At 39.1% G+C, this 26,623-nt stretch overlaps 2 protein-coding genes across 11 annotated transcripts in view; one reads left to right on the top strand and one right to left on the bottom strand.

Moving 5' to 3' along the window:
- ZDBF2 (zinc finger DBF-type containing 2) overlaps positions 1 to 143 on the bottom strand; it is a 15,006-nt gene extending 14,863 nt beyond the window's left edge. Inside the window, exon 1 of the mRNA XM_057411747.1 lies at positions 52 to 143. The gene's annotated coding sequence lies outside the window, so the exon portion shown is untranslated. The remainder of the gene's footprint in view (positions 1 to 51) is intronic.
- CMKLR2 (chemerin chemokine-like receptor 2) lies at positions 31 to 26,332 on the top strand. Of its 10 annotated transcripts, none has more exons than XM_057411755.1 (3): positions 9,086 to 9,349; positions 12,468 to 12,615; positions 25,055 to 26,332. In XM_057411755.1, the coding sequence occupies exon 3, from the start codon at positions 25,071 to 25,073 to the stop codon at positions 26,121 to 26,123; it is 1,053 nt and encodes a 350-aa protein (XP_057267738.1). In that variant the 5' UTR covers positions 9,086 to 9,349; positions 12,468 to 12,615; positions 25,055 to 25,070; the 3' UTR covers positions 26,124 to 26,332. The 10 variants fall into 10 exon arrangements, with proteins under 10 accessions (XP_057267743.1, XP_057267738.1, XP_057267736.1 ...); XM_057411752.1 differs by lacking the exons at positions 9,086 to 9,349; positions 12,468 to 12,615 and adding exons at positions 22,588 to 22,605; positions 23,504 to 23,593; XM_057411760.1 differs by lacking the exons at positions 9,086 to 9,349; positions 12,468 to 12,615 and adding an exon at positions 31 to 125.
- Positions 26,333 to 26,623: the final 291 nt, after the last annotated feature.

Genomic DNA, 26,623 nt, shown 5'->3' on the forward strand with positions numbered 1-26,623 from the left:
CCCTCATCCCTACTGCTCCCGCCGCCCGCTCCCGCCCCGGCACCGCCTCACCTCCATTACCTTCCCGTGAGCCGTTCCGTAGCACGCTGAGGTCAAGGGACGCCATCCTCTGCTTCCTGCTCCGGGTCGGCGCGGTGCGGGCGGGGCCGAGGGCTGCCTTGTGGGAGGAGGAGGTGGGAGGAGGGGTCTATGTTTTCCCCGCCGGGTGGGGCTCTGCGGCGCCGGTCTGTACTCGACGTCGGGGTTGTGCTTTCATTTTGCCTGCCCGCTCGATCTCTGTCGAGCTCGTGTCCCGGGCTAGCAGCGGCTGTGGTGTGGGAGAGGACCCCGTACTACCGTCCCTGCGCTGCCGGCTCAGCCGGCCTGTACCGAGTGGCAGCTCTCTTACGGCTGTCTGAGGGGAGAGGGGGGCTGCCTAGCGCTTATGTCGTCCTTTCGGCCCTGGACGGCTCTTGCCGTGTAGGTGTGTGAACACCGGTTGAGCAGAGTCTGGAAAGCCTCGGTTCCCCCAGCCGCGACGCTGGAAACTCGCTCCGAAAACCCGGGGGTTGTGTGTTTTTGTCGCCCTCCGTTCCGGGTTATTCCGTTTTGTGAGGCAGCATCTTTGATAACTTTTATGTCAACTACTTCTTCAAAAAACATCATTTCGTATGCTTGAGAGCAGGCTGTAGGGTTTATGCCTTTGGTTTGTTCGTTTTCTGTCATTAAAAATAGCTTGCTTTCCATGTTGCACCTTGTTTATGGTCTGTTTTATCAGAAAGTGGAAGGACTTAGTTTGAGGGTTTGATAGAGTTAATAATAGAGCTGCATTTCTTTTACTCAGAAACAGACTTAAGAATATGACCCTAGTTCAGGTTCTCTTTTGTTTTCAGTTGTAGGGTGTTTTTAATGTTTATCTATAATCTCCCATGGGAAACCAGCTAGCACGTGTTTCTCTCCTGCTGAAGCAGCAGGATTTTTAAGCAATCTCTGAAGACACAGTCAACGCTCTTGAGCAAAGACAGGTGCAGATACAGGCTTGGATTGTGCAGTGGTGGGGGGATTGTGAATGCATCATATTACAGAAAGTTTAAACAGAGGCTTCTGTAAGAAGACTTCGTGTGATTATGAAACCATAGCTTAGGAATGTCCACCCACACTGAGCAAGTAATTGAACAAATCTCAAATGGCAGCCCAGCAGGAGGAGGCTGTACTTTAGGAGGAGACTACCTTACTTGCTGTTGTATTTTTTTGGTATGTGCATAGATACGAATATGTTTTTATTGCCAAAAAGAAGCACTTAACTACAGAACTAAAATTCCCTGGTGATATTTTGTTGTCTTGTGTAGTACAGAGCTTGGCAAAACTGGAATTTATTAGGAAAAAAAGAGCAGGGGAGAATACAACTTTTCAGTCATGTGGAACATAATGATACTGCCTTTAAGGCTGAGAGGATCCTGTATTAATTTTACACTCAGCTATGTATTGTGTTGGGATAACTGAATAAAATTCTGGCTTAGTTGAAGCATCTTGGCAGATACGAGGTTTTAATACAAGTGTGTAGAGTCATAGAATAGTTTAGGTTGGAAAGAACCTTAAGATCATGCAGTTCCAACCCCCTGCTGTGGGCAGGTACACCTCACACTAAACCATGCCACCCAAGGCTCTGTCCAACCTGGCCTTGAACACTGCCAGGGATGGAGCATTCACAACTTCCTTGGGCAACCCCTTCCAGTCTGTCATCAACCTCATAGTAAAGAACTTCTTCCTTATGTCTAACCTAAACTTCCTCTGTTTAACTTTGAATCCATTAACCCTCGTCCTATCACTACAGACCTGGATGAAGAGTCCAAACACATACATGGGAGAATCAGTCACTTTGTTAACATGGAAAGGATTTTTTACTTCAGTGCTGGACAAGTGAAAACCTAGTTTTAGCTGGAATCTTACGGGTAAGAGTGGAGTTCTGTAAGAAGCAATCATAAAATTTTGCAGATGCAGTATTTCTGTGGAGAAGGTTTATGTGTGTGAAAGCTCCAGCACTTGCCCAGGTTATTGCCTGTCAGCAGAACTGTATTGTTTAAACATGGCAAAACCGCTTTGAAACATGTTAAGTTAGGCTAAAATAGTTTACTTTTATGATGGTTTATAGCAGGCTTGGTGAGTTACTATGGCTCAGCTAACCCTTCATAACTTGTTGAAACAAAGTAAGCTTGGTTATGTACCGGAATGGCTCATGTAAAATGGAAGTCCTTCTTTACAAAGAGAAGGCTATAGAGTCTGCCTTATAATGCCATATAACTTGTCCTTGGAATGTTCCTGAATATTTTTGCAAGGATAGAGTGTAATACTCTGTATTTTGGACAGTCATTCAAAGATAGCAGAACTTAGGCTTATGTTGCCAAATATTTATTGGCTTTCAGCTCTTTCTGTATTTACGAACTTGAGGTTGCACCCTGATTGAAGCTCAGGTAAGGTATTGAGAGATGCCCTTGTCCCTCAGTCTCCTTTTCCCCTCTTAGGAACCTACTCCTCACATATGTGCATGAACACTGAGCAGGGCTGACAAACTTCCTTTCCCCTTTTGAAAATTCTCTCAGTCTGAACATTAGACTTTCTTCTCTTTGCTGATACCTATACTCAACTGTTCAATTTCCATAAAATGTCCTTTACGCTTTTCACTGCTTTGCTTTCTGCTTTTACTTTGATTTGCTGTTTTTCCACTCCCGTTACCTAAATATATGTCAAGGTTATACCTATGAAAAACATTAAGAAAAATTGACAAAAGTGAACCACAACTATTTTCCTAGACAGAGTCTCAGATTTCTTCAACAGCTGGGTTCAGACTGTAAAGGGAGAACATGACAAAATCAAGGTCGGCAAAACTACCTGGCAGGAAACTCACCTAGGTTTTTAGTTTGCTGCATATGTGCTTTGTATGTTCTAGTTTTAAAAGCCTAGTTTATCCTTAAGTTGTTGTTTTGGTAATTGTTGTCAAAGGATCTGAGCCAAGTGCTGACTGACTGTCAGCAGTTGAGGGCTGGGGTTAGGGCCATAGAGGGAATACTATTGCCAAAGGTCCACAAAGATTGATCGCCAGATCTAGCCTGGATTCTAACAAGCACTGCAACTTTCAGGGCAGTGTGAGTACATCTGTAGATTTTGGAGCACTTCACAGTCTGACTAAGCTTTGGAAAGGAGGATCTTTTTGACTTTATAGCAGAATGGATGATCCATAATGCCTGGTGCTACATTAAAACCTTTAATTACAAGAAGTGTAAAATTTTCTTAGAAGTTTTTTATTGTTTTTCTCTGAATGTTCTGTTGAAGGCCACAGTCCAGTATCTCATATGAGACTAAATGGAGCAATGAGCTTATCTATGATACTTATTTTTTCCCCTTTAATATCAATTCAGTTATATTCAATAAGGGGTTTTGAAGTAAAAGAAAAGAATTCATCCTCTGTGTAAAAGGCAAGGGTAATCTTCTCTCAAAATAGAGCTTGGGTTTTTTTTTGTCTGCTTTACTTAGACTGGCGTTGGCAGATTGCTATTATACATTGATTTTCTTTATTATAAGTATGTTTTTATTTTTAAAATTAAAAATATTTTTTTTTAAATATTAATGATAATACCACTTTGGTATGGCATTAGAATTAAATGCAAGCCAAAAAGAAAATAAATTTTATCTTTTTTTTTTCAATGGAATCCCAATTTACAAGAAGGCAAACTTCTTATGGGCATTCTGTGCACTTTATTTAAAACTGAGCTGTCTTTTTTTATGTTGTACTCAACGTTTTTTGAATTTTATAGTAAGAGCTTTACTTAACAATAAAAGCATCCTCACTATATGGAATATTAGCTTAACCCCCAAAATTAAGGGATAGTCTAAAGGTTGTTCTTTCTATTTTTCGTTCTCTTGCCAGAATTACCCTCTTAAGATTAAAAAAAAATCAAATTAAATTATAATTTTAATTCCTTAATCATTTAAACAACCAAAAAGCTTAGTGTGATTAGATAGTGACCAAGGAACTTTAAAATACCTTTTAAAAATGAGAGGGTTATAAAAAGGGTTTTTGAAACGCATGGACCAAGAAATTTCTCTTAAAAATATTTAATTTTTTCAGGTAGTCAGGTCGTTATTTTTTAAAAGGTTACTTGAAGTACTTTGCAGTTTGAATCTTTTTGCATATCTTTGGCTATTATTTGAAGGCTGTGCTGCTGCTTACATGGGCTTACATTTTCAGAGTTTGTGGGTTTGCGCTTCTTTTTGTGCACTAAAATTGCTTTCAGTAATATATATCTGTATACATGTACTTTGAAGAATAAAGAAATTTTGATTTTAATAGTGCTTAGCAAAACTCTGAGGTACTCATGCTGATCCCAGGGCGTTCTGCTATTGCTGTTACAGCTGCTATTGGTATTTGCTGGCAGGTCACTCAGAAGGAACAGCTGATGTGACAACTGTAAATGTGTTACTTTAAGCAATATGGCTTCAAAATTTGTCCAAATTCAGTGTTTTCAGAAATTTTCTGCATGATGGGCTACTAATGTTCTTATACTACATTTCAAATCCATACCCTAGCATTGCTGCAGTTGTTTGAATTTGTCTGTTAGCTTAAATTAATGTGGTTTTAGGACTTTCTGCTCTAAAAGAAACAGTGAAGGACTTAAATCAGCAGTTGTGAGGTTTGTGTACCATGGCTCTAACACTTCATGAACTGTTTCTTTGCTGGATGAAGACTAACCATCTCTACCTAAGACAACATGGAGAAAACATGGTCTTACTGTCTAGAGAGCCAACTTGTGAAGCACAGTAAAATTCACTAGACCTAAAGGGAAATTTGTCTCCAGATCCTTTTCCTGTTTGTAACCTGAAGGAGCATTTGGCTTTCAGAGCATACAGCTTTCATCATAAAATGCTGTGAAGTTTGCTGTTACATTCACAGTCATTTCTCTCTTCTGTTAATAATTGTTCAGTCTGTTCAACTCTCTGAAGTAACTATGCCTAGTTTTTTAGGGAAGGGATGCAAACAAAAGGGCTAGCTCAGGAAGTAGGTCAGGGGTTGTCTGTAGGTGAATACTCATGAATTACAGGATATTCTTTGACCTTCATGTTGTGCATGGGATTTTTTTTTAGATTCAAAAATAGTCTCAGAGTTTCTCAATTCTATTCTGCATTGTTTCCTATTTACTTTTTAAAAACCACCAGTTTCAAAATTGACTGAGTAATATAGTCAAATCAGCCCTTGAGAACTGGCAAAGTTTTCAAGTATAATTGTTCATTACCAAACTACTTGGAAATGCATGATAATTTCCAACATGTACATGCTGGAAAATACAGTAGAAAGCCGTAAGGTGACTATTTCCCCATGCTGAAGGGAGCTCTACAGAAAGAGTCTTCAACTATGAAGGGAACAAAGACCAACAGGTTCTTATATTAACCAGTCATATAATATGATTGAAATAGACTTACATGCAGAACAGAATTATTCTCATTTGCATGACTAAATATTTTGATTAACATGTTTTAAACCATTCTTCTTTTTATTATTATGGATAAGGGACAAAATGAATGTGGATGTTTTAATCAGATGCTAATGTGAGAGTCTTGAATATTTTAAATTAGTAGATGACTATTACTCTCTTCCAACCTACCTTACATTCTATCATCGTAGGAACTCCAAGGTATTTTTGTAAAGTAAATATTAATTCCCATTACTCAAGCAACAAATAATGTATTTTTGATACAAAGAGGTTATTTTCCAAAGCTTTCTGGAAGGTTATTCATTCTGTTTTTTAAAAGAATTTTCAGGCTCCCAGAATTTGAGAACCTGCCTTGACCTCTCAGAATATTATAAATTAAACGTTTCTATCCATCAATTTCAGTGGAACTGTTCTGGTTTTAAATAGATGCAGATGGATGTAAGACGATACTGAATGTAAAATGCCTTGGCAGCTTCCTTGTCAGGGAGTTCCAAATACATATACTATTACGTTGAGTCACTGGATGTTCTGCAGTCAATTTAAGGTGGGGTTAGAATGTATTCCCAAGGTAGTTAAGTATGCGTTATTTTCCTCTGCACTGGCTGTTCTAAATCCTGTTACATTTTTTTAATGTTCCCACAATAAACCGCATATTTTCTTATGTCTGAGAGCCAGCAGATTCTCTAGCCTGCTTTATCCTGAGAGTAATTTAAAGAAAGATTTCTTTATTCTATTTAGGAAAAAAGCAGACAGTTAAACAAGAGAAGTTCTGTGGGTTTTTTCCAAGGACAAGACTTAATTTTAAGCCAGGAATGCTGATAAGGAAAAACATCTGCCTTTGAAAAAAAAAACAAAAACCACCCACTTTCTTTTATATTTTGAAAATATAGAGACCTTTTCATGGAAAAAAATTTGAAGAGAGAAAGTGGGAAAAAGGACTTTTGAACAAAAAAGCTTTTGATTTTTCTTCAGCATTTCATATACTATTACTTGAACTGTAGTGGTTCTTTGGACCAGAGTTTAGTCTCTTTCTAGTCCATCAGTAAAACTTCTATGTTGTTGGGTGGTCTAATACCGAAGTGATCAGAATTCAGTTTCTGGTTTGCACCCAAGCTACATACAGTTCGTGTAATTCCCCTTTGCCTAGTTTCTCATTTTGAAATGTTCCCTTCTCTTCCCTTTAAAAGAGGGGAGCCTATTTGTCTTGAAAAGACAAGTGTCTACTCAAATAGCTTTTACAGAAAATGCTGCAATTCTAGTCTCTACAAAAAAAAAAATCCAAGTGAGAAGGGTTTAAAATAAACCTTTATGTGTGTTGGTACAGTTCAAGGAGTAGCACTAGACTGAGCAAATAAATACTGGGAGTTTTAGCTGACTCTTTCCTTAGACTGATTTCCTATGCTTCCTTTCCTGAGCCCAGTTTTGCTTTCATTAGAAGGCAATGAAAGAGTTAACATTGCCTTTATAGACTGACTCCTTAACAAAGCGTTTTTCAGAGCCTTTAATAATTTGCTTTGCCAGTATCACAAGCAGCAGATCTATTGAGATTTATAAGGTCCCATCTCATTAGAGAGGCTGAGGGATGGGTAGGGTTTAGAAGCGAAACTGTTCTCCCCCCTGAGAGGGATCAGAGGAGCGGGCAAATGTAGAGCAGTATGCAGAAACTCGTGTTGGTTCTCCTTGCCTCACAGCCATTTCTATGGATAAATAACTTAAATCCCTATGGAGTCAAGGTCGCCTGGCGCCTTTCGTCAGGATGTTTTCATCCACTATACAGAAAAAAAAAAAAATCTGAGAAATGTAGCTGACTAAAAAGAGCAACTTTAAAAATACAAATGAGTATGTGCTTAAACCACTGACCACAGCTTCTCAGAGCTTCCGTAGTTGATTGATTGATTTGGATTTGGATTTGATTTGCACCAGCTTTGCACTGATGTTCAGGAACCATTCTCTATTGCAAGGAGCAACTGCCTAATTTAAAAGCTTTGCATCTTCATAAATCCTAGGGGAGTCAATAGGTGGTTAGTCTAACAGAGTAACCAGCAGGTTCCACAATTCCACATGTGCATAGATACTTCTCTTAGTTAAGATTTTTGAGTAGTAGTGCTGCAAAGGAACAAGCTTGCTTGATCACACAAGGCCTGTATAGGTACCCTGCCTGCTAGCATGTATTTTCAGGGAGCTGTCCCTAATTTTGTATTAACCCTCTGATTTTCTCTGTGTCTTTTGCAGGGAATCAGAACTCCTTTTCAATTTCTCTGAAGTTTGTTAGTGTTTAAGACCACCTCTGTCAGAGTGAGCACAGTAGCCCAGAGTAATAGTCTAGCTACAGAACAGTGAGGGGCTGGAAGTTGTAATGTCTTCTCCCTGTGTATCTGCTTCTTTTGTGCATTGTTACTCATCACAATAGGCTTCAACTTAGCTGTGAATTGTTAATAGATGAATGCAGAACAGGAAACTTAAATACTTTTTGGGTCACTGAGTCATGTCCATTGTACGTAATGCCATGGTATAATCCTGTTTGTGCTGTGGATTTAGGGTTTTAACCAAAAGACCTATCACATAAAAGGTGGATGACTGAATCTCCAGAGTTTATACTTTAAATGAGAAATAAAATCTCAGGTCTTTGAAAGAATAGGTGTAGGCAGCTATGCTTCTCTCCTAAGATGTTTCTAAGTGACTGTAGTTTCTGGTAATTTATGGGATGTGAAAAAGTACAAGTTGGTTAATCCCTATAGCAGTACTAAAGAACATGAAATGCGTAGTGAAACAACTAGTTTTCGTAGCCTTATTTCTGTTTCTGTAATCTCTCTAGTTCTCTGAGATTAGTTTTACAAACACTGGCATTCTTTTCTGTGGGAGGAGACAGCACTTTGGCTAAAATGGAAAAATACTGTTTTCAAGTTGACTGTTTATCTCTTCAATGACTTTAATCTTTAGCATTTAAGTACATACCAGAAGGTTTGTTGTTAAGGCGTCCTCAGAAAATTCCATGGATTTCGAGTGTCTTTGGAGTGGCAGGTATAATCTCTTACTTGATTGTCCTAAGAATACAAAATTTGAATAGCTGTAGGCTAAAATAATGTAGAAAATCATTCCTAGTTATTTGTGGAAAATGAAAAAGAATGCAAATATAAAAGCAAAATCTATGAGGGGAAATTAGAAATAAAAGGCTGTTTCTGGTAGTATTTTTCCAGGTATCATTCTTCATGATTAAAAAAAAAGCAAGCCACCATCTTTCTTTCCCTTCCTTGTAAGTTATTGTCCAGCATTCACAGTTGCATAGAATGTAACACCCTGCTGACTTTGTTCGCAGGAGTTACATGAAAGTGCTGGTTTCAAAGATCCTGCTCAAACATGTATGTATATACATACATATACAAACACATACAGCAATTGATTTATATGCTTATGTGTTTTGACCTGACTAAACTAATAATTACATGAAGGATTTTTGCCTTCTGCAGAATTACTGAATTTCTTCAACACATTATACATTAAATTCTTCAGATTTCTAATATCAGCATAGAAAGAGGATGTGGACTTGCCGGAATGAGCCAAACCTTCATGGGGTGGTTTGTTTTAAATGTGTTGCTAGAGAATTTTGTCACAGTTGCTGACTATAATATGTAGTGTGCAGTTAAGCCTCAAGCAAACATTACAGCTTTACCAAAAGGATAGGCATGAATAGTCATTACTTTCACAGGAAGGGAGGAAATTACCGTTTTCCTGATTGTCTGGTAGTTAAACTCTGTCTTTCCAGAGCCGATTTTAATCGATGAGGTGTTAATTCAAACAGTGTGGACAGAGGAACAGTGAAGTTTGGTTGGGTATTTTTGTTTGTTTTTTAAACAGAACTGTAAGAACAGCTGAATCCTCTAAAGGTAAGTAATTTCATTCTTGTGTTGATCATCTTAAATGAACCCTGAGAAAAAACTAAATATCTTTTGTCTAACCTAATTTGCAAATACATGGTTAGTATAACTTCATTGAATTAGTGCACACTGAATTCAGACAGGGGCGTTCATTAGTGCTGAGATTATCTGCACATACTAATAGGCAGCTTGATAAGATCTCAGCAGTGGGAAATAATTTTTAGAACTATCAGGCAATTGTTTGGTAATGTAGGTAAATTAAAGCTACTTTGGTTTTGTTTATTGCTTTTTAATTTGTGCTTTGGTCAATACTGGTAAAGTATTTCTGACAGTTTTTTCCATACATCCTATGCTTTTGCTTTGTTTAATAGGGTTAAAAAACCCCACAAAGAATCGAAAGTGCTTTTAAAATTTGCTTTTCAATTTACCTGCTTTATTCACTGCTGGGCAACCCAGTGTCTGTTACTTGTATGACAATGGTCTCCTTTGTTGTTTTTCCATCAGGTATAAAGTAGTACTTCTCTGCTTTGCAAGTCCTGCATGCACTGTATGTTCATGAATGCATGTCCCTGTTCAGTATAGCTCTGGCATATTGCCATACTTAACATAGAGTAAAAACTCCAAGATTTCATTAACTTACCTGTTGAAAAAGCACAAATAACATGGTAAAATAAATACAAATTCCAAGTAGAAAAAGGAGAAGGCATGAAAGCAAACAAACTACTTTTTTTTTCTTCATAAATTTTCTTTCAGGCATATAACTTTCACAAAATTATCTGAAGTGATCACACTCGTAAAATTATGTCAATGGTTAATGGGTTGCATGAAAGTGTATTGTAAAAAAAACATGTAATCTGGGACTCACCATTCCAGTTCTACCGTGTCTGAGCATAGAAGGAAGTAAACCAAGGAAAATTTTAGGGCCCAAGTTTACGTTCTTCAGAGACTCGAGATTCCCAGTGTGTTTAATCAGAACTGTAGAAGAATAAAAAGCTGTATTTAGCAGTACACAGAAAACAGAACAAAATCTTTTCAAATTAAGTGCAATTTTGTCTCCAATATTCTGTTACCTTTTTTCTTTACTCCCAGTTACAGATGCTGGTTATACTGTGCAAATTGGGTAATTGCTTATTAGAGCCAAAGTACTTTTCAATTGAAAAGGAGCAAATTTAGGTAGGACAGACAGGTGGAAAAAACTCTTTTAAATGCACTAATCTGTTCTTGAGGGAAAAAAACCCTAATTTTCTGTTGAAACTTATTGCCACAAAATGTCTTCTGGGTCCTTAGCTGTTGTGATTTCTTACTTGGGACACTGCTAGAAAGGATGAGGAAAATTGCTGTGTGAGGTTTAATCCTCCCTTGGTTCTGAAGGATGAAGGAACTGCATGATCGTTCCCAGTACCTGTTAAAGTATTCCCAAGCCTGTTTGGTTTATGGTGAAGGAAACATTCCCTTAAGGACAATTCCTCGCTGCTCAAAACTGCTAGCATCCATTGCGCTCTCCAGAATGCTCTCTTCACTGAGGTGAACAATGTTTGGCAAATATGTAGCTCTAGTTTGCTAGCTGAGGTTTTTTTCTTTTACTGTAGATTGTGGGTGAGGGTTATCTACCCAGTAATTTTGTCTTTTATCCTACTGAAATAGTACTTAGCAAGCCCTTGAATTAACTGGCTTGCAATAACTGGATTTGGCAAAGTACCTAGAGACACACAGACTTGTGCCATTACAAGCAAAAAAACCTCAGCAAATCTGCTGTTAAATGGTGCCTGAATTTACCTTATCCCAATATTTACAAAAGATAACTACTATTAAAACTGCTTTTATCAGTGAAGGCTCACCAGTCGATTACCTAAAGAAAACAGAAAATCTTTGAAATACAAGAAATGAGTGAGGTGCCAAATCATTAGGTCCTTGAATCTTTCTATACCCTTTCTTAAGGCACCCCCCTCCTGTGTCATATATTAACAGAAATCTTACCTCAGTGCCCTTTCCTTATGCTCCAGGGGCTCTGTCCCACTGGTTCATAATCTTCATCCTCCTTTCATTTGTAGCTTTCCCACCTCATGTACAAGCTGTAAGCATTTTAAGTTATACTGGCAGAACAGAACAAGCTGTAATGGAGGAGAGACAACACAGGGTAGTTTGGCTGGAAGGAGGTTCTGGTTCCTGTAAAGAGGATCTGTGGACCATAAGAGAGGTGCTTAAAACTGGTAGCCTTGCTAACCAGATGCTGAAGTTTCAGTTTTGCTGCTTTTCACTAAGCACTTCTCTCTTCTGTGTTTGTTTTTTTGGTTTTGGTATTTTGTTTGTTTTTCTGATTTTTCAATGGAATCAATAGAGTTGATATCTGGAAAACTTGGAATTGACTAGATTCAATCAGTGCTGAACGTTTTACACATTTTGCATTAATGACAGAGGAGTACTACTGTTGGGTTATTTCTTCTCCTAGAAGATCTGATTTTCAGTGAGGGTGGACTGACAGGTGCTCAACTGATTTACAATGGTATGATGAGTGTGGTACCGTCAGAGTTGGGTGAAGCTATTGTATGTAGACACTAGTGGAATAATATTCCCCTTTTACTGACTGAGAAACTAAGTGACATTGAGATCATGAGGCCTGGCCACAAAAACTCAGCAGGCTCTTTATGGATCTGGGAATCAAGCTATGATGTCTTCTAAAACCCAGTTAAAATTTCTGACCAGTGTTGCAGTGACAGACAGAGGCACTAAGTAGTGATGTTTTGAGGAGCTCACTTCTGTCTTAGGCACAAGATTAATCTACTAATTGTGAATACAGAATGAATTTATCTCACTGTAGAGTTATAAAATTATGCTTTCAGTGTGACTTTTTAAGAATCTTTCTGCTCATTCAACATCATGTTCTATAAACCAGAGTGCTTACAAAGGGATTCTGTTCAACCTCATCTCTGTATAACAAAAAGCAGCCTACAACTGTAAGGTCTCTTTCTATTCATCATTCACCACATCTGTTGCTTGCTTGGACACTGACCAAAATGATTCATGAACTTATTTTGGTGAAATACTGGGGTTATACAGAAAGCCAGTATTTCAAAACGGAGGAACCAACTTCCTCAGCTGAAGACAAACACAGAGTATCGTTCTGCAGCTTTATTAGGAGGAAGGCAGTAGCCAAGTGAAGCGGCTGGGATCACGCTGAAGTCACTCTGAACTCTGCAGATCACTTCATTCTTCCTTCTGCTACAGAGCTCACATCTGTGATTTACAGTGTGTTTCGTTCCAAAGAACTAAACAAGGTAAGTCATTCTCTCTGTTATATTTTAAATCTTTCTTTCCCTCTCTTCTAAATAATGTGTTTCTATAGCTGCAACATTTGCAGAAAAATCCTGTGAGGTAGTGTAGCATACACTGGCTAAAATTGTTTATCGGGAGAAAGAATGTGATACTTATTTCAGCAAGAGAAGATATGAAAGTACATGTGAATATAATTTTTATTAAATTTTGACTGTGTTTGTACACGTTTTAAGGAGTCTTTTATCCTGTCAGAGAGTGGTAAGTGACCTTGACTTAAATACCTTTCTCCCCCTAATACACCACTCTTGTGTGTTGGTTTTTAATTTTGGGTTTGTTTTTTTTTTTTTGTTTGCTTACAGATAGTATGTCACCTATAGCAATTCCCAGTGTTATTAGAAATAAGTACATCAGTTCTGATCAGAACAAATTATAGAACAGAAACTGGAAATCATTTCAACTTAAGTAGTGGAGTAACAAAATAATTCTATAGAATTAATCATGCAGAATTAAAAAATACTTCTATGATCTGAGCTGGGAGGTGAGTGTGTTTTTGCTAACCATCATGGAATGAGGTAGAATGTGGAATGAGCTAGAAAGCTGTCATTAGGAGCATGGGAATGTTTTTCCTATGAAGCAGCAAGAAGGTTTGAAGCCCTTTATACTACTGCACAGTGAGGCAGGGCTAGATTCCTCCTCCTGTTCAGACTTGGTGATATCAATGTCATTGTCACCTGTGGCCTTTCTAAATGTGATCTTGCAAAGCCAAACAATATCCCAGACTGTTTCTGCAGATTTACAGAAGATAAATAGATTGTCAATGAATTAAAACACATTTGCTTTCCAGCTGAATAAAACTGTATTACTGGACAATTTTATTAATTCATAGCTAAGGAGAAGTGAGTGAGGGTATGTCAGTGTAAAAGAATTTGTCAGACAAGGTTTGTAGAAACCGATTTAATGATTAACTGGTTATGACACCTTACTTCCACTAGCTTCATATTATTATTTTGCCTCAGCTGAGCTAGGAAGTGTAAATATTTCGAAAACCCAATTTACTTTTGTTGAATGTCACTGCAGCTTCTGCCTGAATTTAAAACATTATCAGCCACTTGTGCCAGGCAGGCAGGAGAGAGGTCCTACCAAGTTTACTTTAGTGATAGGGATTTTATGTATGCTGTGAGTCTGCTTATATATTAGAATCCACTTTTATTGCACTTAGAATCTCTTTGAGTGTACCATAGTGGAAGTTATTTGACTCTGGAGAATGAATTTATGGTTTGGATGCTCTAGTTGCCTTTGTGGAAAGGGATCATAAGGCAGGGAAACTCCATGTAAGGATTCCTCGGCAGGATCTCCCTACAGATTTTTACTGCACTGTTGGTGCCAGAGGAAAGCTCTTGATGACAGTAATGCAATTTGTATGTGCTATAAATTATCATAGCATCATAGAATGTTTTGGGTTGCAAAGGACCTTAAGGATCATCTAGTTCCAACCCCCTTGCCATGGGCAGGGACACCTTCCACTAGATCCGGTTGCCCAAAGCTTCATGCAGCCTGGCCTTGAATGCTGCCAGAGATGGGGCAGCCACAGCTTCTCTGGGCACTCTGTACTAGTGTCTCACCCCTCTCACAGTAAATAACTTACTCCTAATATCCAATCTAAATCTTCCCTCTTTCAGTTTAAAGTTATTACCATTTCTCTATCACTACATGCCCTTGTAAAAAGTCCCTCTCCAGATTTCTTGTAGATCCCCTTTAAGCATTTGAAGGCTGCTCTAAGGTCTTCCCAGAGCCTTCTCCAGGCTGAACAAGCCCAACTCAGCATGTCTTCATAGGAGAGATGCTCCTGTCCTCTTACCATCTTCAGGGCCCACCTCTGGATTCACTCCCACAGCACCATGTCCTTCTTATCTTGGGGCTCCCAGAGCTGAATGCAGGACTGCAGGTGGGGTCTCATGAGAGCAGAGTAGAAGGGGCAGAATTTAACTGCTGCCTTGCTCCTTTTGATGCTATTCAGGATGTGGTTGGCCACCTGGGCTGTGAGTGCACACTGCTGGCTCATGTTGAGCCAGTTTCTCATCAGTCCATACCCCCAAGTCCTTCTCCTCAGGGCTGCTCTCAGTCCATTCTCTACCCAACCTGTATTTGTGCTTGGGATTGCCCTGACCCACGTGCAGAGCCTTGCACTTGGCCTAGTTGAACGTGATGAGGTTTGCACTGGCCCACCTCTTGAGCCTATCAAGGTCCCTCTGGATGGCATCCCTTCCCCTCAGTGTGTCAACCCCACCACGTAGCTTGTTGTTGTCAGCAAATTTGCTCAGTGAGGGTGCACTCAGTCCCACTGTCCATGTTGCTGACAGAGATGTTCAATGGCTCTGGTCCTAGTACTGACCCCTGAGGAATGCCACTCATCACTGCTCTATACTTGGATGTCAAGCTGTTGAGCACAACTCTTTTAAGTGCAGCTACTCAGGCAATTCTTTTATCTATCAACTGATCCATCTGTCAAATCCATGCTTCTCCAGCTTAGAGACAAGGATGTCACCCAGGACAGTGTCAAATCCTTTGCACAAGTCCAGGTAGATGATGTCAGTCACTTCCTCCCTTATCCACCAACACTGTCACCCCATTGTAGAAGGCCACCAAATTTGTCAGGCCCCTAGTGAAGCGTTGTTGACTGTTACTGATCACTCCTTTATTTTCCATGTGCCTTCACTCCAGTCACAGGAGCTATCCCACCACATCTCCATGATGCCAACAAGATCATAGATTATAAATACTTCCTTTTCATTTTAAGAATTTCTTTCTCTGCAGACAACTTAATGAAATGACCATTCTGAAATAGTCAGATTTGTGTTCATCTCTGATAGATTCAAGAGGAAAATTTCCATCTCTTTCCTACTAAAGACAGCTTGCTGAAAGAATTTCCTTCTCCTTGTGTTTTTTAAAAGCCACTTGAAGTTTGTGATCTGTTCTAAGATATTAATTTGTTATTAATAACTGCTATTCCAAGCACTACACAGCTAGTTTTGCAGAGAAATGTAGTCTGTTGAAGGGTCGTCTTGTTAGCTTATTTATTCATTTTGTCTTACAAAATGTGCCAACAGTTCAGTTGTCTCTTACTGTGGTGGCAGGTTGTCTGGCTAATTTTCAGTCATTATTTCTGATAATGGTGTGATTTGTGTTCACTGAGTCTAAAGCTAGCAGTTTCACAACAGTGCAGGGCTGTGTTGTTGCTGGCTTTCCAGAAGAGAGCGGAGTGGGAGGAAGAGTTTCTTATGGCCTGTTAAAGAAGAAGGGATTGCTGTTACTGCGGTGGGCAGTGTCCAAGAGGCACTTGGTTTTAGAAGAGAAGGTGCCATCATGCACAGATCAACTCTCCCACACTTGCTACGACTTTTACAGTGTGCTTGAGCATCCTGAGACAAAAAGGGAAAAAATACTTCTCCTCAGAAGAACCGTATAGTACTTCCAGGGGAGCTCAGCTTATTCTTTGTATCTTCAGTATGTTCCAGAGGTTGAGGGTCTGGAAACAGGAGCAGAAAGCCCTGTATCAACCCACAGCTGTTCTTTTCCAGAGAGAATTTTTGCTAGGTTGCTGCAGCTCTCTTATACTATTTTACTTCATTACATTCTGTGGATGAATTGAGCAGACCTGTTGCAGATACGATATTTTTTCATAAGTTGGCTCAAAGGGAAACTATCCAAACCCGTTGCTACGAGTCAGGTTTGATTGCAAGGATTATTTGCAAAGGCCAGCACTCTAGAAGTCTCCAGTCCTTGCCAGGAATGTGAGCTAGCAAAGAGTTTGCAGCCTTCTTCTGCTTCTCCAGCCCAGGCTGTCTTGTCCCATTTTAGTACTTCTTGAAGAATGTGTTCTGAGAATCACAAGACACAAGTATGAAGAACTGTCACCTTTTTTCTCTTTCCACAAAAGATATTTGCCTCTTCGTTATTTTGTCAAGGTCTGAATCCTCCTGCCAACTCTACATTTGAATCTACTGTTTGGCTTTGGGCGAGATAGTTATGTTCCTTTCCCTACTCTTCTTGAGTCTGTTTATTTTGTTTAATTATAAACAAAGTGGGAATTGTCTGTTATTACGTGCTTGTAATGTCTAGATCCATTTAGGCTTTGATCTCAAAGGCTAGGGCCTTTGGGTACTTTCCCAACATAAAATACTTGCTGCTTTCAGCAAGTGTGAGCCTGGCACAGAGTTTTACTCCCTTCTGAAGCCTAGACAAGAAACAGTGATGAGTCCTGTACTATCAATGTAATATCACTTTCTACACTCCCATTTTTCCTTTCTAGTAATCCTCTTTTAATGAGCTTAGCCCCACATCATTTTCAAGAGGCATTTTAGAAATGTTAAGAACCATTGTTGATTTAAGAAAACTGAGTAACATGTTGTTGAGGTCCTAAACTCTTTAACTGAGGGTGTTGTACCATATCTGTTCAAATGAGTGAAATGAGAAGTGATTTGCAAAGGTAATATGGGAAGCCTGTAAAACCTGTATTTCCAAGCTCCTAATTTAATGCTTTAATCATAGGTGCCATCTGTTCTTGTCAGTGCTAAGGAGTGTCCCCAGTGCCATATTAGGGAGATAGATAAATATCCAGCCCTCCTGAAATAGTATTAATAAGATGAATTTTGTGGTTTTGCAGGGATACAGGCAGTGCTTATTTTAGACTTGACCTTAAAGAGTTGGCTTTGTATGAGCAGGAATATTAGACTTACACTGATACTGAAGTAGACACATTTAATCTGTTGTATACAGTGAACCCAGTATATTAACTGTGAAGAAAAAATAAAGTATGTTATCAGCTGGAATGTTTTGGTTATATACTAGCCAATTTTGGAACTGGATGTTCTGATATACCCATGCCAGAATGTTGTTTAGAGTAATATAACCATAACAATGTTACAATCATGTTGAAGAAACTGCTGATGTAGATTTAATGAGCAGAAGAATAAACTTAGAAGAACAGAGATATATTTAGAAGGCAGTACATAACCAAGCATACTGTTAGGAGTGACTGGGAAATTTTAATATGTGAAATGGAATAAGAAGGCATATTTGAGGAATGAGTTATGTTGCTAATTTTCTTTGGGGTTAGCTTCTAACTCTTCTTGTCACGATGACAAAGTATAATGGTTTGTAAGCTTCTTTATCTGTTATTCTATAGAGATTTTGTATCTTGCTGGAGAGAGTTATTTTCATTTTTCTGTAATGACCTGTTGTTACCCTGCAGTAACTTTAGAATGGTTGTTGTCTAACATATGTTAATTGGCCTTAAATCAGTCTGCTGAGACAACAGCTGATAGTCTGAAAGAAACCTCTGCTTTCACTCTTTATTCTCTGCTCTCACTTTGCTACTTCCTGTTAGGAGGGAGTTGTGGTTAAAGAATGTGTTTGCTGGAGGAGTACAACCATTTATAAAACATGCTCAGAGCTGCATGCTCATGTAATGGTCATACGAATGCTAATCAAAATCTTCTTTTGTCACAAATATATTGAACAGTTGCAAAGTTAAAATTTCAAACACATTTTGAATGAGAAATGTAAAAAGCTATGCTTGATTAGAAATAGAAGCATCCATGATCTTATCAATACCGTCATTGTGAAGCTGAGGCACTTGAAAGTTTTAAATCAGGTATGTTCTTGTTAGGGTGATTTATCACCAAAGAAAATACTGCTGGTGTTTGTGGAGGAATAGAGAATGTGTAAAAGTTCTGTGGAAAAATATTTCATTAGTGTGTGTATCTTACATGTGGAGGGCACAGCCAAAACAATATATCATGTATCTGCTGGCTTTGTCATCTGAGAGCTGTGCTTAATGGCTCTAAGGTACTTTCTGTGCCTGCAGAGACAGATTAATGTATATGACAACAAATGTTGAGATCCAGATTCCTTTTCTCTTCAGTTTAGAGAAAACAGAACAAAATCTGCAAGGGCTGCCCAGGTAGGTGCTGGCTCCTTCCAACACAGAGGGCATGACGACACAGGAGAGTCCCTCTTCGGGAAGGGGAAGGTCTGCCAGAGGTGAAGCTGTGGTTTCTGCACTCCATCATGAGTGAGGGGACAGTTATATTTAAGAAAGGAGGATATGACTGTGGTTGGACCACTAGGCAGGTTTAGCATCTGGTTTGATCAGAGACTTCCTATAGGGTCATCCTCAGCCTTCTTGTCTGTAAACAGACTGGTGATACTTCTCACTTGAGCCCACTTCCACTAAGGGTTACAAATACTGAGGTCTTTATGAGTGGTTATGTAAATACTTCGACAGTGCTGACACATGCAATATAGGACCATACTTTAAATCTCAAGTGGCACTGTTTACCTAAACTTCTATTTTTACCCACTTGGAAGAATGCTTAGATTATTTTTTTCTTTTTTTTTTTTCCTTTTTTTTTTTCCTTTTTTTTTCAGAATGAAGCCACTTTAGGTATTTCACTTGTCATTTTCTTGACTTCATGGAATATGTTTGTGGTCACATGACAGACTTGCAGTGGTTACAGCAAATCCTTACGTTCAGAAGGAATATTAAAAATCTGTATTTCTACTTTTAGCTGTATTAATGGAAGGGAATAAGAGCAGGAGCAAGTGTTAGCTACACAGTTACCAAGTGCCCTCTCTACAGCTTGCCCCTCATCCAGTACATATCCCAAGGACATCCGAGTTTTTTGTATTCTTTGGGGATGGAAGCCTTGGTGCTTTGGAACAGCATGAAAATAAATCAGTTTTGATGATATGCAGTTGCTGGTTGCAGACATTTGAATTATCCGATTGTGGAAATTGTACACTGCTCAATTGCAGCAGTTGTCTGGATGATTTGTTATATTCCGGCCAGACCTACTGTAGATTCTTTTCCTATTACAGCATTATTATTTAGATATAAAGCTGTTTTCTCCATCTGCCATCTCTCTGGCAGCAAAAGTGCAGGTCTGAAATCATTGTTTTACCAGTATTAACTGAACCTGCTCTGTAAGGGTTTGTTAATCTCGCTGTAACACTCACTCTGCATAAAATGTTATGAGGCTATTATTGGGTCAAATGACTTCAGTACCACAGATGAAGTGGTGTGTTATGACTAACAGGGTCATGTTTGGCCTTGCTCAAAGTTAGTTGTTTTTGGCATTAATTGCAGGAGATTTTTATCTAGTACATTGTATCTATATTTCTAACACTGCTTCACTGAGAAACATAATGGAGAATGACGGCTATTTGCATTTTTGTCTTGTCTGCTAGAACAAATACATCTGTATTATGAATTCAAAAGGTTTCTGGTCACATACCCTATCTATTATAACCCATTCTAGTTGCTGAATTTAGGATGGCTTATAAAGTTATTGTTACCATACATTTAATGATGATTAAGATGATATTCAAGAGGTAGGCATTGTATATGTGTATGTGAAAGAGAAAACATCCACACAAACCTGGATTCTGCTTTTGTGTATACTAGCTTAAAATGCTTGTTTCCCAGTAGCTTTGTCTGCAGGGCCAACTTTAGGCTTAAATTATAGCATAGCTATGATTTAATTTTGTAGTATATCAGGCACTTCCCATTATAGGAATGTTTCCACATGCAGGCAAATGGTAATCTTAGCTTTGTTCTTCTGAGGCAGAAGTATGAATTTATGACAGTTTGTAATCTCGTCGGTATTCCTCATGATTTTTAGGATCTTTTTTTATGTCTTTGTAAAATACTTGCCAGAAATATGTATATACCTCTAATAAACTTAGCCTTCTGTGTTTTGAACTTTACAGATAAGCTACTCGGTTATTTTATGCCTATGTTTTTGAAGTTAGATAAATTCAAAATTTAGCATCTTAAATGTTTGAAGACATTTTTTGAGGGTCTTATATTATTTCAGTAACCAGACAAACTTGCTGAGACACAGCATGACAAGGAGGCTTTAGGTGACCTTTTGAGAAACCAGTTGTTCTCCAACATTTGACTCTTGGAAATGACAAAAGTTGAAGTGAATCAACCAAGTAAACTTTTATTTAGCCACAGATGATACACATGGAATGTGATAAGCTCGGAATTATTTATAAAGACATTAAAAGGTGGTTTATGTAGTATATTTCCGTCATAATATATGAAGTTAACTGTCGAGATAGCCAGCTCTGCAAGCCATATTTTTCCTATTAAGTCAGGACCCACTATTGTGACCTCTGAAATCAATTTGGCTGGCCAGAGGCTCTGAGCACTGTTTATCACACTGAGCAAATAGATCTAAGGACTACAACGCATATATTTATGTTAACTTCTAACCAACACAGAGAATGAATAAGCTCTTCCATTGGACCTCTCTGTAAATTTCATAAGTAATGAGGACCAAATGTGAGAGAGGGGTTGTGCAGTCCAAACATATGGCATAAACTACCACATGTAGTGTAATAAGGTCGAAACCTAACTTGCGTGGTGCTTAGAGAATTCAAACCCCCAGGAAGACAGCATCAAATGAAGTGAGTGGAAATTGCAACTGTTTTGTTTGTTTTCTCCTATTTTAGACTGAAAACGCAATGCAATTTGATTCAAAAGCCATTCCACTGACCTCAGAGCTGGGGCGTGAAGAGGTCAAATGACTTCCCCTAGTCAAACAGGATGCATGTGGCATTTGCCATGAATAGAGTCCAAAGTACTGGTCCCATGTCATAACTGTAAGGCCATTCTTAGTGTGACAAAAGCTGTTCTATTTTAAGCAGATAGAATTGTTTGTCCAACTTGTCATTATGGCTCAAATTTATGAATTGCTGTAGTAGTAGCAGAGAAAGCAAGCTGTACGTACTTGTAATAAGAAGCTATGAATGTCACTTGAGATGCAATTCTGTAATTCCCTGCTGAAATTCAGAGAAAGATAGCTCATATAGCACATGGTGAAAGACTCTTCACAGCAGTTCCGTGGCTTTGTGTCTTAGAAATATTTTGTAATGATCTGTATTTCTTGGTAATTCTGTTTTCTGTCCCAGGATTTAAAAGGTACCAGGACCAAGTGCTGGTCTGTGATATTCCTCTGAAGTAACTTCATAATTAACTCCTGTTTTACAGAAGGGGACAGGAAATGAAACATCCTGGTCAAACATTCTGGAACCTATTTGCTTAAAATTAAGCAACTGTATTCATAATTAAGCAACTGAATCAAGGAGGCTCAGTTTTCAGAGCTGCTTGTGACCTCAGCAAACAGGAACAGGCTTGGGTCAAACAACTGCTCAGTGTTTACTATTTAAAAAAAAGGAAAGAAAACGGCAGCATGAAGTCTAAATGTGTTATATTCATCCACATGCAGTACAAGACTGTTCTGTAACCTGTGGCTGCCCCCAGGTACTATTGGCAGGCCTCTGACCACACATTCCTGTTTATTGAAAAGTACTTTCCTTGCTCTGACTCCTTCTCACAACCCTGGACAGGCAGGGACTGATCCAGTGAACTGCACTGAACCTCCCTTACCCTTTCTAGCAGCTGGCCTGAAAGCCAGGTGGAAACTGTTAGCAAAAAGTCTTGTTTTCTCTGCTGAGCCTTTGCAAACAGGTTCATGAGAGGCTTTTCCAGCCTGGAAATTAGGCAGTTTATCAAAGATCATACAGGAAATCAGTGACAGCATAAGGAGTAATATTGGATTTCTTCACTTTCGAGACCTGGACTTGAACTGCAAGACAGTTCTGACTCTAAAGTTTATTAATAAATAAAAACCCTTAGCAAACGCATGTATATGAGGCTGCATATGTTTCAAGAACACAAAGAAATATCCCTTCTGAATGATGATTAACAGTTATCCCAGAAGAAAAAATCTGGGTCCTTAGTGATGTTAGCCAGCATAGTTCCACTGACAATCCCTTACTGCTTACCTTTTTCAGAGCAGGGCTTAACCAAGTGCTTCATATATGTGGATGCCAAAGTGTCTAGGCTTTGCAGAGGTAATTTTAAGTCTTTTTCTGAGCCCTAGCCATAGAGTCTAGTTTCAGCATCTGCACTGGGAGCAATTGTAAGCAATGTTCCTCCTGTTTTTTTCCCCCACACTGATAAAGAGTTACTGCATGGGAAGAGTAGGAGTTGGAGATAAGGAAAAATGCAAGCTTTGAGAAAAAATTGCGTTCTAAAGGTGCGCTCTTTCAGTTGAGTTTTAAACTACAGGAGGCTTGGTAAATATTTGGTATTTATTTAGGTGCGTTTTCTTTCTCCTGCTATACATCATGTTTGAAATTCTAAATATATAATCAACATTGTTGGGCAGTAGGCAAATATTTGTTATTGTCATTAGGGGTTTTTATTAGTACCATTAGGAAAAACAGGAGTTTGGGAGGAAATGTTAGAATCCAAGTATTGTTGTGTTGTGGTAGCTCTTAAGACACTTAAAAGCAAAATTAATTAGAGACTGGAATACAGGATTGTAATCAACAAGAGTCTAAAAATATTATTTTTTTTTGTTATTTAATTGCATCATTCAATTTGAAGGTATTGTTCTGTATATAGGTAGAGACGCTTAAAAATCCAGTTATTAACCTGATTGTCCTGCAAAACTGCCCAAATGTAATGTTGTTGCAGATGTTAGTGGTACTGCGCTTTGTTTATGCTATTTCTCAGCAGCTGTTAAGATATTTGAAAAAATTACTCAGATGGGTGGTACTGGTATTTAGTGCAGAATCTACCCCCCAGAGGCATGTAATTACATGAATGCAGCCCAGTACGTATCATTTTATCAGGACAGCAACCAAATAACATTCCTTCAGCCTGATGAAAATTATGAAAGGCAAATGTTATCATAGCCTCTTGACAGAACAGGCTGTATTGACTCTTACTACGTATTTTTATTTAATTAAGAGATATAAAATTACACAACTTTCTCCCCCCTCTCCATCCTTGCCTATCCATCTACGAATGAGAAATCTAATCCTGCTAATGTGTGTGCACATGCGTAGCTTCACTTGCAGGAGTAATCCTTTCCAAGTAAGCGAACTACTCTTGGAGGAAAGGTATGTACATAAATACAAACTTTCAGATGTGTTTCTGCAGGCAGCGTACTCTGGAGACCCCTCTCCAGTTGTCCTTAGCATGCTAAAATCAGTGGAATTGCAGGAATGCAGGGCTGAGTTCCAAAAGCGGGGGGATGAATTTCAGCTTCTGAATGGAGCTAGTGCCCAGCAAAGTACCGGTGACCTCATCCGTAGTATAATGGGCTGGTCCTGTCCTTATCTCAGGGACAGGTTTGTAGTGCAGCTGAGTCCAGACAGACAATATAGCTTTAAATGATAGCAGAATTTAGCAGAATATTTGTTTTGACCATTGCAGATACTTCTGTAAGACTGTGGCCATCTGTGGTGTGTTGGAATGAACACGTGAAGTCTGAGTACTTTGTCCTGTTCAACCTCCGTTTGCTATTTATTTTCCCATTAATTTCTTTTTTTCTGGGTTTTTCGCTTGGTTTTTATTCCCTCCTTCCTTTCCCCCTCTGCCCCCCTTCTCTCCCTCCCACACTCTTCCTTTGGAGTTTTATAAGGAAATTCCTATATGAAATACCATGTTGTACTTGTAAGTTCCAGAAGCTTTTGCAACAGAAGAAAACAGACGATCTGTCTGTGGGATCTGTCTTAAAAAAAGCCCAAGAAACCAGACAGGCATATTCTCATCTATAGCTCTTACAGTGTGTCTTATTCTCATGGGAAGCTTTATTTTTCTTTCATCTCTTACTTGTTTCTCAGCTCACTAGCAGAAAAATTACCACAGTTATATGTGTTGTCCCTGAAATATGTTCTATATGTTTAGTTCTCTACCTCCTTTGCTGTGTTATGGAAATCTAATGCATTGAATGTATCTGAAAATCAGCATTCCTTTATACAAAGCTAGATACGTGATGCAGAGGAATAAATCCATGAACTTTCAATTGCTGGAGCAATGAAATGACTGTCTACAATTTTGTGAACTGTAATTTGAGGTGTGTGTGGGTAGTAATTTTATAAGAAATAGCTTCCTGACATTTTAACTGCACTTTTTTGCCTACATTTGCTTGGTGCTTCTCTGGTTTCTGACAGATATAATCCCTAAACTTGCTTCAAAGAGGAATAGAGCAGTGAAATACAAAATCCAACTAGAAAAGAATAGAAAAATCACACTTAAGTGAAACTTTGCATTTGGTCTCCCAGGTATTTATCAGTGATACTGTGCTCAGTGCTCTGTGTTAAGAAATAAATGCAAGGAAGACAGTTCCTGAAGATTTCAGGTGTTGTCTTGATTTGAGCATTTCTATAAATGCCTGTAATCAAAATACTCCACAAGCTTTGTGCTAGGAAGTGACAGCTAAGAAGTGATAGACATGTGAAACTTAAGTCAATGTTTGGTTTTTTTTTAGGACCAAGAACCTAAAGAAATTGCAGGTTACTATTTGCAGGGCAGTAAAACACTTCCCCTTTGACTGTTCCATTTATTTTCTTCCCTAGAAAGCAACTCTGCAACATGACATTTGAAGATTTTGAGAACTACTCGTACTTCTATGACCTGTCTGAGGAAGATGAATCACCCCAGTCCTCCCTCAGCATTGCCCACATAATTTCCCTTTCCTTGTACAGTGTGGCATTTCTGCTGGGAGTGCCAGGTAATGCCATCGTCATCTGGTTTATGGGCTTTAAGTGGGATAAAACTGTCTCTACACTCTGGTTCCTCAATCTGGCCATTGCAGATTTCATTTTTGTTCTCTTCTTGCCCCTCTATATTACGTATGTGGCAATGGGCTTCCACTGGCCTTTTGGGAAGTGGCTCTGCAAAATGAACTCATTCATTGCACTACTTAATATGTTTGCTAGTGTTTTCTTCCTGACATTCATCAGCCTTGACCGCTACATCCGCCTTGTCCATCCAGTCTTTTCCTACAAGTATCGGACTGTACGGAACACTCTCATTCTTAGTGGGATCATTTGGATGTCAGCTGCAATTATTGGTGGTCCTGCCTTATACTTTAGAGACACGGTTACAGTCCTCAACAATGTCACCATTTGCTACAACAACTTCCATGTGCATAACAGAGAACTTATTTTGCTGACGCATCACATTCTCATTTGGGTGAGGCTTGCATTTGGTTACCTCTTTCCTCTAGTGACCATGGTCATTTGCTACTCATTGCTGATTGTCAAAGTGAAGAGGAGAACTGTATTGACTTCCAGCAGGCTTTTCTGGACCATCATTGCTGTAGTTGTAGCTTTTTTTGTTTGCTGGACACCATATCACATATTCAGCATCGTGGAGCTGTCAGCTCACCATGATGAAAACTTGCATGACTTACTGCAGGATGGCATTCCCCTCTCCACCAGCCTTGGCTTCATCAACAGTTGCCTCAATCCAATCCTTTATGTTCTGATTAGCAAAAAGTTCCAGGCTGAGGTCAAGACTACGGTCTCTGAGGTGCTGAAGTTGGCACTGTGGGAGGTGAGCCGCTCTGGAACTGTCAGTGAGCCGCTGTGGAGCTCGGACAACACCCATGCGCCTGTGCACTATTGTGAAACTGCCCAGTGACTGCTCCTGTCACCGTCCCTCTCCAAAACAGCCGTCAGGAGATTTGGAGGTGTTCTTGACTTTGCATCTGTCGGTCAGATGTGCATCTTTGCATCTACAGTTGTATGTAAACACCTGGCTTCATTGCACTCGCTGCTGTCCTTGAAAAAGTTAGAAAGGATGCATCGTTTGGGTGTGGTGAGCTTGCAGTGCACACACAGCCTGAACTGAAAGTTGTTAGCATAAGTGGAATTGCTCCAACTGGATTTTTTAATCAGGAATGCTGTTGTAATTCTGTTGTTGTGTTGTGGTTCCATACCTCGTTGATATCAAAAGAGCACATAATAAAAATGTTCCTCCTTGCCATCACTGATGATGCTCTTGATCAAGCATTCTCATCCAAGAGGGCATGGCCATACATCAGTGGCTCGAGTTTCCTGATTGTCTAGTATTGCCTTAAGTAGGAATCACCTGACTACATCCCAGCTAAGTGAAACTATTGGTGGCTCTACTCCACAGCT

The sequence above is a fragment of the Pezoporus wallicus genome, unplaced genomic scaffold, assembly GCF_028554395.1.
Source record: "Pezoporus wallicus isolate ANWC-B61680 ecotype Strahan unplaced genomic scaffold, APGP_CSIRO_Pwel_v1 contig_6732, whole genome shotgun sequence".
Classification (NCBI taxonomy): Eukaryota; Metazoa; Chordata; class Aves; order Psittaciformes; family Psittacidae; genus Pezoporus; species Pezoporus wallicus.

Bases quoted from the DNA above. Each gene is read 5' to 3' on its own strand.
- CMKLR2 (XM_057411751.1), top strand. From the start codon at position 23,355: ATGAAAATTATGAAAGGCAAATGTTATCATAGCCTCTTGACAGAACAG. The intron at 23,594-25,054 runs GTATGTACATAA...TTTCTTCCCTAG, and splicing joins GAACTACTCTTGGAGGAAAG to AAAGCAACTCTGCAACATGA.